Source organism: Pan paniscus, chromosome 15, assembly GCF_029289425.2.
Source record: "Pan paniscus chromosome 15, NHGRI_mPanPan1-v2.0_pri, whole genome shotgun sequence".
Taxonomy (NCBI): domain Eukaryota; kingdom Metazoa; phylum Chordata; class Mammalia; order Primates; family Hominidae; genus Pan; species Pan paniscus.
Window position 1 is genome coordinate 103,037,485 of NC_073264.2, and position 19,638 is coordinate 103,057,122.

A 19,638-nucleotide genomic window follows, 5' to 3' on the forward strand; every position below is an offset into this window, starting at 1 on the left:
TATGTGGCTTTGAGAGGCTAATATTTGCGTACCAATAAAGATTCAATTTCTGGTATATTTTAATCTCCATTCAATAAAATCTCATGTTATTTGACTCATTGTTTTTTTTTCCTCCTAGCTTGTTTATGAATTTTTCTTAAGATTTTTAGAGTCTCCAGATTTCCAACCTAATATAGCGAAGAAATATATTGATCAGAAGTTTGTATTGCAGGTAAGGTACAAATTAGCTGACACTCTAAAAGCCCTGATGGAATGATGACACCCAGCCACTAAGTGTCTTTTTCTTCTCAAAGCTTTTAGAGCTCTTTGACAGCGAAGATCCTCGGGAGAGAGATTTTCTTAAAACCACCCTTCACAGAATCTATGGGAAATTCCTAGGCTTGAGAGCTTACATCAGAAAACAGATAAATAATATATTTTATAGGTAAGTCGCGTGTGGATGGCGTTGTCCTTGTGTGTGGTGATGCTCATTTCCCCCCTCGATGCTCCCCCACCCCATTGTCTCCTCTGACAGGACTCAGCATGTGGAGGGGGTTTCTCAAAGCCTATTTGTCATGTGCAGGTGGACCCCCTTGTGCACTGTGTGCAGGGGGCTGCTGGGCTCATCCTCCCTGCCTTCCTCCCCTCTCCCCACAGCTCCCTCCTGAGCCACCAAGCTCCCCAGCGCCTCATCCTGGGTCCCTCCATCGTTCCTGTTTCTACTGAAAGGTCAAGTTTCCTGGAAATGTGGATGAATTGGTTCCATCCAGACCAACTGTATTAGTGAAGGTTCTCTAGAAGGACAGGACGCATAGGATAGATGAATATATGAAGGGGAGTTTATTAGGAGAATTGACTCACACGATCACAAGGTGAAGACCCACAATAGGCTGTCTGCAGGCCGAGTCCCAAAACCTCAAAAGTAGGGAGACGGACAGTGCGGCCTTCAGTCTGTGGCGGAAAGCCCAGGAGCCCCTGGCAAACCACTGGTGTAGGTCCAAGAGTCCAGAAGCTGAAGAATTTAGAGTCCAATGTTCAAGGGCAGGAAGCATCCAGCACAGGAGAAAGATGGAGGCCAGAAGACTCAGCCAGTCTAGCCCTTCCACGTTCCTCAGCCTGCTTAATTCTGGCCGCACCGGCAGCTGATTAGATGGTGCCCACCCAGGTTAAGGATGGGTCTGCGTCTCCCAGTCCACTGACTCAAATGTTAATCTCCTTTGGCAACACCCTCACAGACATACCCAGGCACAATACTTTGCATCCTTCAATCTAGTCAAGTTGACACTCAGTATTAACCTTCACACCAGCTTTTTCCTTCTACCTGTGCATCATCTCATTCTTCCCGTGGAGTCTCAGTGAGAGGAGGCGGGGCGAGAAGTGATGTCATTCATCTGTAGAAAGCCTGAGATCTGTGCACCTCGGTTAAAGGTTTGGAGACTCCCACTGTGCACCAGGGGAGGGAAAGCCCCGCTGGAGCAGCCGGTGGAGGAGGACAGAGTCCAGTGGCAGGCCCACCTCCAGGCCCGCCCCTCCCCAGCCAGCCTCTGCTCAGCTCCAGGCTCCTTCCACGCCAGGGCTCTGTAGCCAGTGTTGGAGCCTCCTGGGATGTCTTTTTTACACCAGCCCTTCCCTCAGCCTCCCAGGCTTCCTGAAACATCCCTTCACTGGGAGGCTCTGCCTGACTTGGCGGTGGGTCTGGTCTCCCGCAAGGGCAGCCACCATGTCAGTTGATTTGTCGCACGCCCCACCCCACTGCCAGTTTCGTGCTCCCCACTGCGGTGGCACCAAGTGAATGTCAATAGAGGAAACAGTTCCTGTTGTTTCTTTTTGTTCCTGGAAAGTTCACTAAATGAGCAGTTTCTTCTACAAGTTACAGCTTCTCGGGTCAGCTTGCCTCTAAGGCACCTGACTCCAGGATGTTGCGAGGTAGTGACACATCCTGGTGATGGTGGGGATGGTATGATGGCGTGTCTCTGTGAGATAAGAGCATGAGCAGGTCCCACACAGCCTCGCTGCAGGGCCAGGGTGTGGACAGAGCACGGGCCACGGCCTGGAGAAGGGGCCAGGTGTCAGCCACGCCCAACCCGGGCCTCAGGGTCCTTTCTTAGTCACAGTGACCACGGGAAAAGAAAAGGGGCATCTGAGACAGACAAATGGCAGATGAGACCCCCCTGCCAAAACCCACAGCCCCGGCCCCTCCCATCCCGTGCCGGCTCGCACAGCCTGCGTCGGGAGCACCCTGCCTTTCCCTCTGCAGTCATTAGGGCCCGCAGCCCCGGCCTCTCCCATCCCGTGCCGGCTTGCACAGCCTGCGTCGGGAGCACCCTGCCTTTCCCTCTGCAGTCATGAGGGTTGCATTCCCTCCCGACCTGCACACCTGATAGGGCATTTCGGCGTGAGAGCCTTTGATTTTGCGTGTGGCTTTCCTTTGAACTCCTTCCAAGTACCCCACATCTCATTTGTAAAATGGAGCCCGGTGCTGGACATAGCCCAGACACATTAACTATAACAGAGAATGATGTCACTTTCCTAAATGTTATGTTTCTATTTTATGTTTCTTGGTATCATGATTCCTTTTTAACAAGATCATTACTTGCCTGGTATACTTATCTATGAAAACATAATATACATTATTTAACATACAACAGGTACAATTTAAATTTCCAGTCTTCTTGACCTAAAATTAAAGCTCTACCTAACATATTTCTGTTTTCTTAATTCTAGTAGGTTTTGTTCAGATAGCAGAATCACAAATCTATTGAACATCTGCATTTAAGAATTAGAAAATGGGCCAGGCGTGGTGGCTCACGCCTGTAATCCCAACACTTTGGGAGGCCGAGGCAGGCAGATCACAAGGTCAGGAGATCGAGACCATACTGGCTAACACAGTGAAACCCCATCTCTACTAAAAATACAAAAAATTAGCTGGGCGTGGTGGCGGGCACCTGTAGTCCCAGCTACTCGGGAGGCTGAGGCAGGAGAATGGCGTGAACCTGGGAGGCGGAGCTTACAGTGAGCCAAGATCATGCCACTGCACTCCAGCTTGTGCGACAGAGTGAGACTCTGCCTCAAAAAAAAAAAAAAAAGTAGTAGAAAATGTTTCATACCTTAAAGAACCTTAGGAAATACTTAAATAGATTAGTATTCCAAAGTTATTACACATAATTTACTTCAGTTCTCACTAAAGGCTTGGTGCTAGAATATGGCATTTGTGTCTGTGTACATGCTTTTGATAATCTCTTCTGTAATTGTCCTGATATGCGCAGTCAAAAGCAAGCATACTATCTAGATTCCGTGATTGGTTTGGGTCCTCCTTGTCAATACCACTACCTCCTCATTTCATGTGAGGAAAAAAAAAGAAGAAAGATCTTGAGAGTTGCATTCAGCTCATCTAGGTTTTTTTCTTTTCTTTTCTTTTCTTTTCTCTTTTTTTAAGGCAGGGTCTCACTCTGTCACCCAGGCTGGAGTACAGTGATGCTGTACTCCATAGCTCACTGCAACCTCAAACCCCTGGGCTTAAAGGATCCTTCTACCTCAGCTTCCCAAGTAGCTGGGTCTACAGATGTGTGCCACCACATGCGGCTAACTTTTAAAATTTTTGTAGAGATGGAGATCTGTCTCACTGTGTTGCCCAGGCTGGTCTCAAACTCCTGGCCTCAAGTGATCCTCCTGCCTCAGCCTCCCAAAGCACTGGGATTACAGGCGTGAGCCACCACACCCAGCCAGCTCATCTAAGTTCAATATAGAACAGCTGTGTCTTGTAAGAAAAAACATTTTGAACATATTTGGCTCAACTTAACTGAAAATGTAAATATAAGGTTGCTGTTTATTTCTATGGTTTATCATTATCGTCAGCTTAAGTGTGAGTTAAACAGTGCTGTCCATAACCCATGGTGCCTGCTCTGGCACACAGCGGGACCTGGAGGCTGGGCGGGCAGGGCAGTGTGCCATTCCTTCTCTTGCTGCATAACCAGCCATGGGTCATGCTCTATCCTCACCCTGGCCCTGCAGCAAGGCTGTGCAGCACCTGCTCATGCTCTTATCTCACAGAGAGATGCCATCAAACTGTCCCCATCATCGCCAGGATGTGTCACTACCTCACACCATCCTGGAGCCAGGAGCCACCGCCAGCTCAGTGGCTTCCGTCAGCATGGTCCATCACTCCTCATGATGCTGTCATCTACGCTAGGCTCATCCAGACGGTTCTGCTCCGTGGCGTGTGCTGGGGCTGGAGTGTTCACAGGGGCTGCTGAGCAGGTCCCCACGCTGCCTCTGTGATGCCTTGAGCTCCTCCAGGTTGTCTGAGTTTCTACAGCCACGGCCACATCCAAGAGGGGAGAGGCAGGACCCCCAGTCCTCCTAAGAGTTTGGCTTGGAACTGGTGCAGAGTGACTTCTGCCCTTTGTGTTGGTCAGAGCAGGGCACAAGGACAGCCCAGCTTCAGAGGAAGGAGAAATAGAGTCCACCTCTTCCCATGAGGCCAGAATACATCATACAGGCAGGAAAGGCATTTAGAATCCTTTCTGGAGACTTCTATAGCCAGCAGGTTCCCAGCTTAGTGTCTGGGGGGTCTGATTCCCTTTCTGCTGAAAGAGTGAGAAACACTCTCTCCGGCTCCCAGGGATCTCTGTTTCCCTCCCAGGGTGTCCCTGTCTGTCTCCCGCTGGAAAAGGAAGAAGGAAAAGAACTGTCCTTATTTCTTCTTTCTTCTGCCTACATCAAAGCAGGTTTAAAAAATTAGAAATTAAGAATTTATCAGTAAGAATGTAGTAATGTTGATTTAGGAAAACAAAATGGCTTATAACTGCAAGCCATCCTTATGTAAATGTTAAAGCTGATGGAGCTAGACCAGAAGGGGTCCAGGGGTCTTTGTCTCGGAGAGGCCCAGATCACAGCTCTCCAAGGCCCATGCGAGAGGAATAGTAAACTGAAGCCACACGGCTGCAGTGTATGCAAAGGGAGCCTGCAGGGTGAGTTTCGTAAATTAAAGCACCTCTCGGTGTAGACACACACAGACTGACTTCTGCCTGGTCACAGCTTCCAAGCCTCAGGGTAGGTGCAGGCTGAGGGACACCAGGTGCGAACATTTTCTGTTTCTTGTCATGGCACCAGTGTGGTTCCTGTCACCCACGGCACTGAGCTCTGCCCTGGTAACGTCCCTCCCTCCCTCTTAGGCTTTGGCCACCTGCATTGTTGTGCTACTGGGTCTCCCTGCTAAAGGTTCTGCTTCCTGGTTCCTGCAAGAGCAGATCTCAGTTTTTCTGTTGTGTTGTTTTGTTTTGTTTTGTTTTTTGTTTTGAAACAGGGTCTCTGTTGCCCAGGCTGGAATGCAGTGGCGCCATCTCAGCTCACTGCAACCTCCATCTTCCAGGTTCAAGTGATCCTCCCACCTCAGCCTCCCACATAGGTGGGATTACAGGCATGTGCCACCATGCCCGGCTAATTTTTATATATTTAGTAGAGGTGCAGCTTTGCCATGTTGGCCAGGCCCGTCTTGAACTCCTGACCTCAGGTGATCCACCTGCTTCAGCCTCCCAAAGTGCTGGGATTACAGGCATGAGCCACTGTGCCCGGCCAGATTTCGGCTTTTCTAAGCTGGCCTTCCAGCCTCTCCATGCATCTTGCCCACCCCACTCCACAGCACAGACCTTTGTTCCAGCCAAACGAGTTCTTCTCCCTCTCCACACTGCCATATAAAAAAAAAAATCTGTGAAAATCCTCCTTCAGTACCCAATTCAAGCACCACCTCTCAGTGCATTCTGATGTTTGGGAACATAGAAATGTTAAGACCCATTCTTCAAAAATATTTCACATCTGTGGATGTTAAGGTCACACTATTTCATTTGTTTCAAACAAAGTGAATGAAATTTCAGAGTTGAATTTTTTAATCTTCTCAAACTTATTTTTGGCTTAGAGCGGTCTCTAATCAAATGGTTTTCATCTGATGGGCAGGGATCTTTCAGACCCTCTCACTGCATGCAGGATACCCCTCGTGGACTGCTCTAGACCAATCCCAGGTGCACGAGGCTTGGGGCAGGGGAGGCTTCTTTGTTTCTGTAGGAGCCCTTTGCAGGGAGGACATTTTCCTGTTTCCTAACATGTCCCTGTTCCCTCTCTTTGTGCCCGGTTTATTCAGCAGACGTGTTTTCAGCATCAAACAGATGCCAGGCTTGCTCCTAGCCCTGGGAACATAGTCACGAGAAGTCCTTGGCCCTGTCTTTGCAGTGGCCCCATCTGGAGGGAGACAGGCTGGCACAGAGGGTAGGGTGCGTGTCCTGGGGCTCCCCTAGAAGCAGGCGCAGTGGACAGAGATGTCTCAGAGGAAGGGAGCTGGGTCTGTCGCAGATGGGTGCTTCAGAAAGATCGTACCTGAGGCAGCACGGAGGATGCGTGTGGGTGTCAGTGGGGAACTGGGCAGGTAGAATAAGAGGAGTTCAGGAATCACTTCTACCCTTTGCAGGAACTGTGCTAAATATTGCGGGCTTTAAAATTAAGTAAGACATTGGCTTATGTTGAAATACAGCAAAAACGTAAGATGGATTAATGAACGAGTAAAAGATGGATGAACAGATGTGCGTGTGATCAAGCAGATGGAGCACATCGCTCGTGGTCGAATCTGGTGGTTGAAATGGGTGTTCACTGTAGAATTCTTTCCGTTTTCCTAGATGCTTGAAATTTTCCAAAATAAAATATTGAGAAAAAAATTCGTGCAAGACCAAGTTCTCTGCCCTCGAGGCATTTACAGCTGCAGGCCTTGAGGAGTTTGTTTGGTTCCTGAAGGGCTGCTTGCTCACCACGAGCAGTGTTTGCACAAATAGACGCGCTTCTTGTTGCCTGGCTCCGTGGCTCCTCCTAGAGCATTGTTTTCTTATTCAGGTTAGTTCAGTGTCTAATTCTAATGGGAAAATTGTTTTTTCTAGGTTTATTTATGAAACAGAGCATCATAATGGCATAGCAGAGTTACTGGAAATATTGGGAAGGTAAGCCTCTGTTATGGGTAGCAAACGGCTGTAGATGGAATTTATACCAGAGTGATCCATTTCATTGAGTCCAGCTGCCCGCTTTAAAGCAAGGCAGTTTAAACCATTCTCTAAAAGAATTCAAATACAATTTCACTGAAAGCAGGAGTTGGTGAGCTCTTCAATTAGAGCACGCCAAATGACAAATCTCTCCCATTTTTATGGTTCTGTACGTAGATTCTACTTCGTATACCTCAGTATCATTACTATGGAAACACAATTGCAGTTATTTCCTCAAGAGCAATGTTAAAAATAGTTAACCTAAGAAGGTTTATATTAGAAGCTTGAAAGAAGAATAGATTGTACATTTGGGGTATCATGTAAATGCTAATATTTTTAATTACTTTGGTTTTTTATATGTATATTTATAAAATAATTAACATTTCAAAACTTTCATCATCTTTATCCAAGTAAAGTTTTTAGTTGCCTTTTTTTTTTTTTTTTTTTCTTTTCGAGACTCTTGCTCTGGCACCCAGGCTCAAGTACAGTGGCGCGATCTCGGCTCACTGCAATCTCTGCTTCCCTGGTTCAAACGATTCTGCTGCCTCAGCCTCCCAAGTAGCTGGGACTACAGGTGCCCGCCACCATGCCTGGCTAATTTTTGTATTTTTAGTGGAGATGGGGTTTCACCATGTTGCCCAGGCTGGTCTCGAACTGCTGGCCTCAGGTGATCTGCCCGCCTCACCTCCCAAAGTGCTGAGATTACAGGCATGAGCCACCACGCCCGGCCACTTTTATTTAATTGATAACCCGTAGATTTTATATTAGACCTTCTAACCCACTGTTTCCCAGAGTTCCTCAGGGTCCCATGGCTAGTAAGTGTGGAAGTGCTTTTTCCTGCACCTTTTTAGGGATGTAGTGTAGATGGGCAGTTCCGGGTTCTCAGGAGCCTGTGGTGGAGAAGCCTGGCACTCTGGGTGGATCTAGTGATGCTCTGCAGCTCCTGAGCACAAGACTGTCTTCTCACGGTGGATCAGGTCCTGCCCAGTAGTTCTGAGAAAAGCTATTCTTGCCACTTTAGATGTAATTTGAAAAAATGTCCTCGCTGACAATTCTTTTAGTTTAGACAGACTTGGGCGGGGTTTCTCCCTCAGTGCAGTGCAGTGAGTGGTGAAGAGGATGCCTCTTACTAGATGTGTGACCATGGGCAGGTACTTCTGTAAGATAGGCGCATCCTTGCATTTCCCTCCTAGGTTGTCGCAGGGACCGGAGCGCTGTATGACGTGTGTTCCACAGCCCGCCATGCCGTGTGCATAGGGCCCCCATGTGCATAGGGCCACCAGGCAGCTCCCGCCGAGAGGCTGATTAGTTTTATCCTTCTTCCAGATGAGGCTGAGCCTGCGGGTGACCCTGTGAGTGAGCACACCCTCCTTGATGGGCCACTCCAGGCTCGCCCTTCCCGCATTGTCCGCTGTGCCGAGCAGAGTCAGTAATGGAAGACCAAGTTAGAGACAGCTCTGTCTACTTCTGCAGCTCAGTGGCAGTCACTCCCATTTGCCTAATTACAAAACCAAGACAATAAACTAGTTGTTTGAGACAAAAACTTTGCTTTGGAGGCTCTAGGTAGGACCCCTTTTCTTGCACAAGGGAACAGCTTTCTGTTTTTTTGTTTGTTTTTTGTTTTTGTTTTTGAGATGGAGTCTCGCTCTGTCACCGAGGCTGGAGTGCAGTGGCCCGATCTCAGCTCACTGCAAACTCCACCTCCCAGGTTCAAGCAATTCTCTGCCTCAGCCTCCTGAATAGCTGGGATTATAGGAGCCCGCCACCACGCCTGGCTATTTTTTTGTATTTTTAGCAGAGATGGGCTTTCACCATCTTGGCCAGGCTGGTCTTGAATTCCTGACCTCAGGTGATCCACCCACCTCAGCCTCCCAAAATGCTGGGATTACAGGTGTGAGCCACCGCCTGGCCCTAACTGATTTTTAACCAGCTCTCATCCAGCATCCACTGGGTCTCTGTTACCAACATTAGAATAACGTACCTGAATTACTCCAGGCAGCAAGAATTCCTCCCAGATGGATAAGGCTGAGGGAAGGTGTTGGGTGGGGGGCGGGGGGGTCCCACGTGAACTGTCCCGTCTTCCTGGCCTGTTTAGGGGGGAAGATTTTGCCACCAGGAGCTCCTGCTGTTGAGCCAGCTTCCTGCTGTTCTGGGTAACACCTGTAAACCCAGAATTTTTAAATTATGTAGTTACAAAGATAAAAATAACTATACTTCCTGGTAGGCATTTAGTATTTTTAAACTTTTTGCTGGTATCCTCTTTTTTCTGATACACACACACATACACACACACATATGTATATATATATAGGAAGAATCCTCGGATTTCCCTCTTAGGCTGTTGCAGGGACCGGAGCACTATATGAAGTGTTCCACAGACCCCTATATAGGATCTCGCTATACTACCCAGGCTAGAGAACAGTGGCTCTTCACAGGTGTGATTATAGCACACTACAGCCTCGAACTCCGGGTTCAGATGATCCTCCCGCCTCAGCCTCCCAAGTTAGCTGGGGCACAGGTGCATGGCAACATGCTTGGCTACGTATATTTTGCCTGCTGGGTTTTGATGGTGAAAACAAAAATTGAAAGACGGCAAGATATTTGTTTAAAACCTGGAATTCGTAAATGTTCAAACCTAATAAATGTTCTTTTTACAGTATAATTAATGGATTTGCCTTACCACTAAAAGAAGAGCACAAGATTTTCTTATTGAAGGTGTTACTACCTTTGCACAAAGTGAAATCTCTGAGTGTCTACCATCCCCAGGTAAGGAGCAGCGGGGCTCTAGGAACACAGCTGTTGGCATTTGATCAGGATTGAACACGAGATAGTGAATCCAGCCTTAACTGAGAGTGCTTTCTTCTTTATAGGCCTTTACTAACTTTGGTAACAAACTTCTGGTGATAATCGAAAGAATAAGGGGGTAAAGAGAGATTCCTTTTAAGAAATTCAGAAAAATCTCTGTAATACAGAATTTTTCAGTTTTAAGCATTGAGAAAGGAGTAACTCTCTGAAAGGAGTCTAGGAAGACTTCTGAGAGGAGTTTTCTGTAGTGTAATCTAAAATTCAGTACCTTAAAGAGAAAAGCCTATATAGGTCCATGGCCAATGAATGGCCTATGAAAACGTTTTTTAAAAAAATAAAGCTGCCTATAATCCCAGCACTTTGGGAGGCTGAGGCGGACAGATCACCTGAGGTTGGGAGTTCAAGACCAGCCTGACCAACATGGAGAAAACCGTCTCTACTTAAAATACAAAACTAGCTGGGCATGGTGGCACGTGCCTGTAATCCCAGCTCCTCGGGAGGCTGAGGCAGGAGAATCGCTTGAACCCGGGAGGCGGAGGTTGCAGTGAGCCGAGATCGCGCCATTGCACTCCAGCCTGGGCAACAAGAGTGAAACTCCATCTCAAAAATAAATAAATAAATGAATAAATAAAGCTGTGAATTTTTTAAACTGTAGTAATCTAAGTACAGCTGTACTGAAAAATTGGTCAATAAGTGGTTAATGGACTGCATTTACCTGGATTTGGTTTTCTCTCACTCTTTGGCTGCAGTGGGCGTCTTTGTTCACTTTCGGTTGTCACAGGGCCAGGCACTGAGCAGTCACGCCCCAGCACAGGCGCAGGGGTGCACAAGGCTCCTCTCTGCCAGGCCCCACTTTCAGAGCTTATGGTAGGGGCTAAATGACAAAAAGTATATTCTTTAATTGATTCTTCCTAGAGCATATTTATTTTCTCTGACTGCTCTTAACTGGTAATATCTTTGCATCCAGCCAGATTATCATATTGTTGTACAAAAGAAATTAATAGTTCAGAGATTTAAGATGGAACCAGATTTTAATTTGTTGTTCCCCACTGTTAGATGACTTGTTGATTGTAGTCTGCACAAGGACCCCAAGAAAATCCCATCATACTGGATTGACTTAGCGGTAGTTAGACTAAAAAGACTGTTTCCTGATTTATTTTTCTTATTTTTATTTTTCAGCTTTCTGATCTATCACCAATTAATGGGCATAAATGTTAATGCCCGTTAATCACACAAGGGCTTTGTCTATACCGTGGGTCCTTGTCTTGCTGTGGGAAGGTGTTTAACGATGATTCTAGAAGAAGCACAGCAGCATTTTTATGTTGAAATGTTAATGCTCTTTCTCCTTTTACTTTTTAGCTGGCATACTGTGTAGTGCAGTTTTTAGAAAAGGACAGCACCCTCACGGAACCAGTAAGTACTGATGCTAGCGCGTCTTGTAAGATGTGTGCATTTCACTAAATGTAAATATTACAACATCTGCTTCACCAAATTGCCATTCATTCAGACTTTTTCATCTTAAATTGCAATACTAATAAACAGGCTCATTTCATTCATGGGTTATAGGTTTTCAAAGTATAGTCATTTTAATTGCAGATTCCTTTATTATAGTGATTATTTTATGTAATGAGATTGCCACTTTGTCCCTCATTGCACTTTACTGTTTGAACGTAAAGCACTTGAGCGGTTACTGTAGCCACTAAATTTTAGTGTGCAATTCAGTAGTTTCACATCTGCTTGGTTTGACAACATATTGAACTGATTATGATCAGAGGAATTATAGTTAGGGTTTGAAATTATTGTTGTACTAAAGAGGCTTTACTGCCTTGAAAATACTTCCCAAGTTACACTGTAACTATTTTGTGATCATTGAATCACAAGTGAACGTTAGATTACTGCTGTTCTGTGCGTGGATTTGTAATTTTTTTTCAGCCTCCATAATTATGTCAGAGGATTTATAATTTTCTTAACATTTTATGTTTATTAAAATAGGCTATCATAGCCAGGGTTAACAAAGCCAGACATGTCAGGTGCCAGTTTAAGCATTTAAATACATTTTTTGAAACAACTTTATTGAGATATAATTCACATACCACACAATTCACCCATTTAAAGAGTACAATTCAAAAATTTTTGATATGTTAACATTTTGAATTTTTTTAAATTGTGGTAAAATACATATAACATAAAATTTGTCATTTTAACCGCGTTAAATGTACAGTTCACCAGCGTTAATGACATTCATAGTGTTGCGCAACCATCACCACTATTTCCAAAGCTTTGTCATCATCCCAAACAGAAATTCTACCCATTAAACAATAACTCTCCGTTCTCCCTCCCTCCGGCCCCTGCTGACCTGTAATCTACTTTATCTCTGAATTTGACTATTCTAGGTACCTTATATAAAGAGAATCATAAAACGCTTGTCCTTTCACACCTGGCTTATTTCACTCAGCGTAATGTCTTCCAGGGCTCATCCTTGGGTTGCATATCAGAACTTCATTCCTCATCATGGTTGAATGCTGTTCTATCGTATGGATAGAACACATTGGGTTTATTCATTGTTTTTTCAGTGTACACCTGGGTTGTTCCCACCTTTTAGCTATTGTGAATAATGCTGCTATTTGGATACTGGTGTACAAGTATTTGCTATAATCCCCATTTTCAGTTCCTTTGGATATATATCCAGGAGGGGAATTGCTGAATCATATGGTAATTGTATGTTTAGCTGCGGGACAGACCCCCATACTGTTTTCCACAGTGACTGCCCCGTTTTACATTCCCTGCAGCAGTGCACAAAGGCTCCCATCTCCCCACATTCTCACCAGTGCTGCTGCTGCTGCTGCTGCTGTTGCTTTCTTTTTATTTATTTTATTTTATCTTATTTTTTTGAGAGAAAGTCTCACTCTGTCACCCAGGCTGGAGTGCAATGGTGCAATCTTGGCTCACCGCAACCTCTGCCTCCTGGGTTCAAGCGATTCTCCTATCTCAGCCTCCCAAGTAGCTGGGATTACAGGTGCCTGCCACCATGCCCGGCTAATTTTTGCATTTTTATTAGAGACAGAGTTTCACCATGTTGGCCAGGCTGGTCTCCAACTCCTGACCTCAAGTGATCCACCCGCCTCAGCCTCCCAAAGTGCTAGGATAACAGGCGTAAGCCACCACACCCGACCTGTTGTTTTAATTATAGCCATCCTAGTGGTGTGAAAGAGTATCTTGTTGTGGTTTTGATTCGCAGTTCCCTAATGACTGATGATGTTGAGCATCTTTTCAGCGCTTGTTGACCAAAATCTGTATATCTTCTTGTCCGGGCACGGTGGCTCACGCCTGTAGTCCCAACACTTTGGGAGGCTGAGGCGGGTGAATCACTTGAGCCCAAGAGTTGGAGACCAGCCTGGGCAATATGGCAAAATCCCATCTCTACAAAAAATACAAAAATTAGCCAGGCATGATGGCGTGTGCCTGGGCAACACAGTGAAACCCTGTCTCCAAAAAAAAAAAAAAAAAAAAAAAGTGTATATCTTCTTTGCAGAAATGTCCATTTAAATCCATTGCCCATTTTTTACATTGGAGTTTTTTTTTAATTATTTGAGTATCAAAGTAAGGAATGTTAGGAACCAATTCAAATGTTTGAATGCTCTTTTAAAAGTCACTGTTAGACTAGAAAAAGTAGATCTTGTCACTCCTGGGCCCTTTCTCTCTTTCACAGTTCTTTTGTGACGTTGTAATTTTTATAGTGAAATTGCATGAGAAATTCTTAACATTGAATTTCTGAGTTAAACTGGCTTTTGGGCTCTGCTTTCTTGTAAGTTTTTAAATTCTATGTGTAGATTCCCTCCATTTCACCCACAAAATTCAAGAAGAGCTCTTGTCCTATGACTGCAGAGGTAGCAGGTGCTACAGAGCCACGAGCTGGGCCCGCCCTGTCCTGCCGGGCCCTCGTGGAAGGACGCATCCCTGCACACTCTCCCTCTAGCCCCTAGATGCCTCCGCCTGAGATTTTGGGGACCTCCCAAGGAAATGTACCAAATCTCATCACACTTCAGCATCAAGCATAGTCAAGGCTTAGGGTGAGGAGGTGTTATTTTTATCCTTCTTAACTGACTGAAGACATGTTTAGGTAGGAAAAAGAAAAATGAACAGTGTTAATAAAACTCATTGGGGACTTTTTTTTTTAAACTGTATTTTCTCCAGTGGTTACATGCCCTAACTCTTCTGCCTATATCTGAGGTATTCTCCAAACTGAAGGGTGAGAGGTTGTATTTTTTTTTTTTTTGAGACAGGATCTCGCTCTGTCACCCAGGTCCCACAATAGCCCGTCTGCAAGCTGAGGAGCAGGGAAGCCAGGCCCGTTCCAAAGCTGAGGAACTTGGATTCCGATGTTCGAGGGCAGGAAGCATCCGGCACGGGAGAAAGATGCAGGCTGGGAGGCTAGGCCAGTCTAGTCTTTTCACGTTCTTCTGCCTGCTTTATATTCTGGCCTCTCTGGCAGCTTAGGTGGTGCCCACCCCCATTAAGGGTGGGTCTGCCTTTCCTAGCCCACTGACTCAAATGTTAATCTCCTTTTGCAACACCCTCACAGGCGCACCCAGTGCATCCTTCAATCCAAACAAGTTGACACTGAGTATTAACTATCACAGAGGTTTTACTGGAGAAAGTGATATGTAAAAAAAAAAAAAATTTCTCTCTCCCCTCCTCTCCCACCTTTTCCTATTCAAAAATAAAAGACAGCTGGGCACAGTGGCTCATGCCCCTAATCCCAGCACTTTGGGAGGCCAAGGCAGGAGGAGCCCTTGAAGCCAGGAGTTTGAGACCAGCCTGGGAAACATAGTGAGACCTCCTCTCTACCAAAAAAAAAAAATTTAATTAGCTGGGCATGGTGACATGTACCTGTGGTCCCAGCTACTCGAGAGGCCGAGGTGGAAGAGTTGTTTGAGCCCAGGGGGTCAAGGCTGCAGTGAGCTATGAACGCACCAACTTCACTCCATCCTGAGTGACAGAGTAAGACCCTGTCTCAAATAAATAAGTAAATACAAATGGAAGGGAAAAAAAGCTATGGAAGGAGAGATTTTTGAAAGTATGTATTTTTCTTTCATGAATTTTCTTTGTGCGTATTTCTCATATCCTGTAGTGGCCGAACAATTCACCAAATGCCACATTGCGTTTACCACAGACAGAGGCTGCTCCCACCTAAGCTGCTGTCCCGGCATCTCTATTCCGCCATCCACTGTCTGTCAGCCTGACCCTAACCTTCTCCACCGAGGGCTCGGTGAATGAGCCTCACCCTATTCTCTCTTCCACCGAAAAGTAACACAAAAGCAGAGAATGTTTGTAAAAGTTTTAAATTCCCACTAATATAGTAAATAAAGTGAATATCACTTTGCAAGAGTGAGAGCTGTTAATTGCAGTCACGTCTAAAAGAGGGCAAGAGACCCCGTGCCGGCTTCAGTTGGGTCCTTCCGGCGTAAATGTTACATGCAGGACTCTGACTTGGCACCAGCACAAAGGAGGTGCAAACCCCACCAACCTAGGCCCCGATGTTCCCACCCGGGGACACTTCGTTGCTTAGTTTCCTGCTGCACAGATAATGTAATAGTACCATCCTGGCTTTAGAAAGCAGATTCAATTTCCTACATGTTAAGAACATTCAGACCCTCATGTCAGTAAATTCCCTCTTTTGAAATGCCTATTTATGAAAACACAAAGGCCATTTTGTCTTATTTCAGCATTGAAAGCTTGTTAATGAGATGATCAAAGTATAGGCTTTTGTGCAGGTGTACATCTCTTGGTAGCACTAAGGACACCTGGTGTCCACGTCCATCTCCCAGGCCTGCACCAAAGGGACCCCTGAAGCCATCAAATGTCCAGGCTCAGGAATGTTTAAAGTAAGATCCACTTAGAAGACTGAGATATGAAGGACATGTGTTGCCCCATTTGTAGCCTGTAATTAGTATTTTTCATTTGCTGATTGTGTACAGTGCTCAAAAGCTTTCTGGGCACATGAAACACTTTCTCTGTTGGAAGAATAACAAAAGCTCATCAGAGATTTTACAGAAGTAAAACTGTGTTCCGTTTTCACCCACCTGCCTCTTCAGTCTCATCACGTTTTACTACATGGCATAGTAGCGGCTCTCCTTTCTCCTTGGTCTACCAGGACAGGAAGGGGGCTCCCCAAGACTCAAGGCTGGGGCCACTGGCTCGCCTGCCCTCTGCAGGGAGCGGGCAGTCCTTGGGCTTCCAGAGGAAAACTCGGGGCCTTGTGCTGCACCCAGCAGCACACAGCCATTGTTGCCTCGGATTCACATTCCCTGAGTAGACACCCTCCTCCCCAGAGCACGCCACACTGACGCGGCAAAATAGCTGGTACCGATCACAGCTCATTCCAAACAATGTGAACAGGAAGGCCCGTGTGTGAATCCGATCCCAGAAATGATACCTTTTCCAGAGAAATGGAATAGCTAAATCGGTTGTGTTGTATAGTTCACAAATTAACATATTTCTCCTAATAAAATTCCATTTGACAAATGAAGAGAAATAGATGTAGGAAGTGATTTCCATCTGCTGTGTCCTTAATAGTGATTCCAATACACGCAAAGTGTGGTAGGAACACAATAAATACTTATTCAATAGTTTTGAGCTAGGAGAACCATTAAATGATGCATTTTTAGAAATAATTCCTTTTAAAGACACTTGTATGGTAGATTTTTATGTCAGACTTGAAAACTAGCAGCACTTCCTTTTTTATTTTTATTTGGCTCTTTTGGGGTTTTTGTTTGTTTGTTAGATTCTTGGAGTACAGTGGCGCAGTCATGGCTCACTGCAGCCTCAACCTCCTGGGCTCAAGCAATCCTCCCACCTTAGCCTCTCGAGTAGCTAGGACCACAGGTGCCCATCACCACACCAGGCTAATTTTTAAATTTTGTGTAGAGACAGGACCTCACCACGGTGCCCAGGTCGGTCTCCAACTCCTGGGCTCAAGCATTCCTCCCACCTCGACCTCCCAAAGTCCTGAGATTACATGCGTGAGCCGCCACGCCCGGCCTTACTTCCTTTGTTTCATAAATTTTGGAGTTTTATAAAGTGCAATATCATAAAAGATTACCTGGGAGCCCAAATGCCAAAGCATCAAAACAAGATTTTTCTAAATGGATGTTAAATGTCCACCTTTTTAAAAAATCACCGTAATGATTAAAAGGCTGGCCTGCTAAGCCATGAGTTGGTGCGATCTACTGAGCTGGAAATGACTCGTGAGTGAAAACGACCAGGCGGTCCCAGGGGCCAGCATTTGCGGCAATTGCACAGCACAAGAGTCGGGTAGAAGCCCCGCGATGTTGCTGTGACTAGGCCAAACAGCTGCTCTAACGCACCGGATTGCACTTGTACAATTCAGTGTGTAAGCGCATATATGCACTTCATATGCAAATGCCTGTTTTGGATTGTTGTACTCTTTTAGAACTAAGATGGCTAAACTCTAAAAATATTATGAAATCTGCATGGATTCAAATTCAGTATTTTGTACTGGTATGATTGTGGTAAGACATTTGGAAACTACAGGAACATATAAAGAAAGGTTGCCCAGTGGAAATCCTTTCTAGCTGTCTGACTTGGCCAAGGAACATAAAACATCCACTATCCACAAACTGGGAAACCACTGCAGTCCGACGGGCTGTGCCTGGCAGAGAGCTGGTGGCACAGACCCTCTGGGTGGTGACAATCCTGGCTACAGCTGCCACTGCAGCCTGCTCACCGCAGGCCCAGCACTGCTCAGGCTGTTGTATCTGACGCCCACAGGTGTGCGCACAGAGAGCACAGTACGCCCTGCCCGGGAGGTCCCATCGCAGTACCTGTGGATGTGAGTTAATAAGGTCAGCTTAATTCACATCACTCCTTTTGATATATTTTAACACAGTTGAAAACACTGTCTATGCATACAGAAGTATGTGTGTTTGTGTATAAACACATATGGATGGTTGATAAATTTGAGAAAGAAATGGGTTGTGTACACGTGGCCCACAGTTTCAGTACTGGCTGCTTCCACACTAAAATGTACACATGAATTGATAATGCTCTGTGTTTTCTCCGTTGATCTTATTCTTTCTAAATTATTGTCCTAACTTCTTATTTTTTTTTCTTTTTTTAAAAAAAGGAATGGACTCTTACTGAAATGGTGTTTGATCAGAGAAAGTGGGTTATATAAACTAAAATTGTGTAATTTCTGAAGTATATAAAATTAAGCCAGGCAGGTGGTAGGTGCCTGTGGTCCCAGCTACTCAGAGGCTGAAAGAGGAGGATCACTTGAGCCAAGGAGGTCAAGTCCAGCCTGGACAACATAATGTGACCCATCTCTAAATAAATTGATTGATCAGATAGTTAGATAACCAGACAGACAGACCTACTTCTCAAATACAGAAAATCACGTATGATGACTGAGTCACTGTTCCCTCTGTAAGGAAGATGGCACCATCTCCGTGTGTTGCCTTGCAGTGGGGCCACCGCAGTGAAAACACAGACTTCTTACCATGCAGGTGTTGGGGCCTCGTGGGCATCAGTCACTCCACGTGTCATTTCTTTTGTAGGTGGTGATGGCACTTCTCAAATACTGGCCAAAGACTCACAGTCCAAAAGAAGTAATGTTCTTAAACGAATTAGAAGAGATTTTAGATGTCATTGAACCATCAGAATTTGTGAAGATCATGGAACCCCTCTTCCGGCAGTTGGCCAAATGTGTCTCCAGCCCACACTTCCAGGTATGTGGGGCTTGGGGGACCTGATTAAATTCTTCCAGTGTTCATTTGGGAAAGGAAAAGTTCCATGCGTAGCTGGCCATGCTTTGCCTCTCATGCAATTTAAAGGTAAAATCCAAGTTTTTACTTGAATTATACTTCAAATACGATGCTGTAACTTGAATTCTATAGAATACCCTTGAGCATCTTGTCCCCTCTGCCGCGATACTTTTTCTCACTAAGAGCAGTCATCTGGCTTCTCTGTAAAGCTGTCTTTGTCTTCATGTTCAGTGTGCTTCCAAGTTCATAAAAACCCTCCTTTCCACACCTGAGCATCAATATTGATAGACAACGGGTGGCCAAAGCCTCGGCTCTGAGATGCTCTTGCTGCCGAGGCCCTTCGTTCCTGACACTGTGTAAATCTGTCTCCCTTTACCCTTTCAAAAAGGCTGATAGCTCTGACTTTTGTCACTGCCAAATTCCTGTGCGAGAGGACGACCTTGGTCAGAGCTACTTTCTACTTTCTTTTCCCAATTTCCTTAACCCTTCAAGCCAGCCTCGGCTCATCACCTCTTTCGAAGGCCACCCCCACCCACCTCCCCAGCCTGCCTGCCTCTGTTGGACGTGCTAGCTACCTGTCCTCTTGCATCATCCCACCTTCCCAGCCTGCCTGCCCCTGTTGGACGTGCTAGCCACCTGTCCTTTTGCATCATTGAGCGGATTTTATTGTGCACTCATCATGAACAAGGTGAAAATAGGCACAAAATAAGCAAGACCTCCCGGTGCCCAGGGAGCAGGCCACACAGTGGAAGAGAGTAACCATGTCACACCACCACCTTACAGCCAAACGTGAAGGGCCAGGTGGCGTGTGCAGCAGGCTCTCGGAAACACATGGGCAGTTACCTTAGCACAAGTCTAAGTGGTTAGAAAAAGTCCACAAGAATGAGGGGTCCTCCAAACTGAGCCTTTCAAGATGGTTTTGGAAAGAGATCATTGAAACCAACAAAACTAAGACAAGAAGGCAAGTGATAGAAGAGTAAGAAGCTCTGGAGCACGGGCAGCCATAGTAAAGTGAGGCCAGGCTGAGTCGGGTTAAAGGAAGGAACTGCCGT

The 19,638-nt window shown here is 45.7% G+C and overlaps 1 protein-coding gene across 19 annotated transcripts in view; it reads left to right on the forward strand.

Moving 5' to 3' along the window:
- PPP2R5C (protein phosphatase 2 regulatory subunit B'gamma) overlaps window positions 1-19,638 on the forward strand; it is a 166,558-nt gene that overhangs the window by 122,295 nt on the left and 24,625 nt on the right. For all 19 annotated transcript variants that reach the window (XM_063596392.1, XM_008959112.5, XM_008959110.4 and 16 more), the window contains 6 exons: window positions 119-211; window positions 294-424; window positions 6,900-6,959; window positions 9,656-9,764; window positions 11,163-11,216; window positions 18,380-18,550. In XM_063596392.1, the coding sequence (XP_063452462.1) occupies window positions 119-211; window positions 294-424; window positions 6,900-6,959; window positions 9,656-9,764; window positions 11,163-11,216; window positions 18,380-18,550 (618 nt within the window). The remainder of the gene's footprint in view (window positions 1-118; window positions 212-293; window positions 425-6,899; window positions 6,960-9,655; window positions 9,765-11,162; window positions 11,217-18,379; window positions 18,551-19,638) is intronic.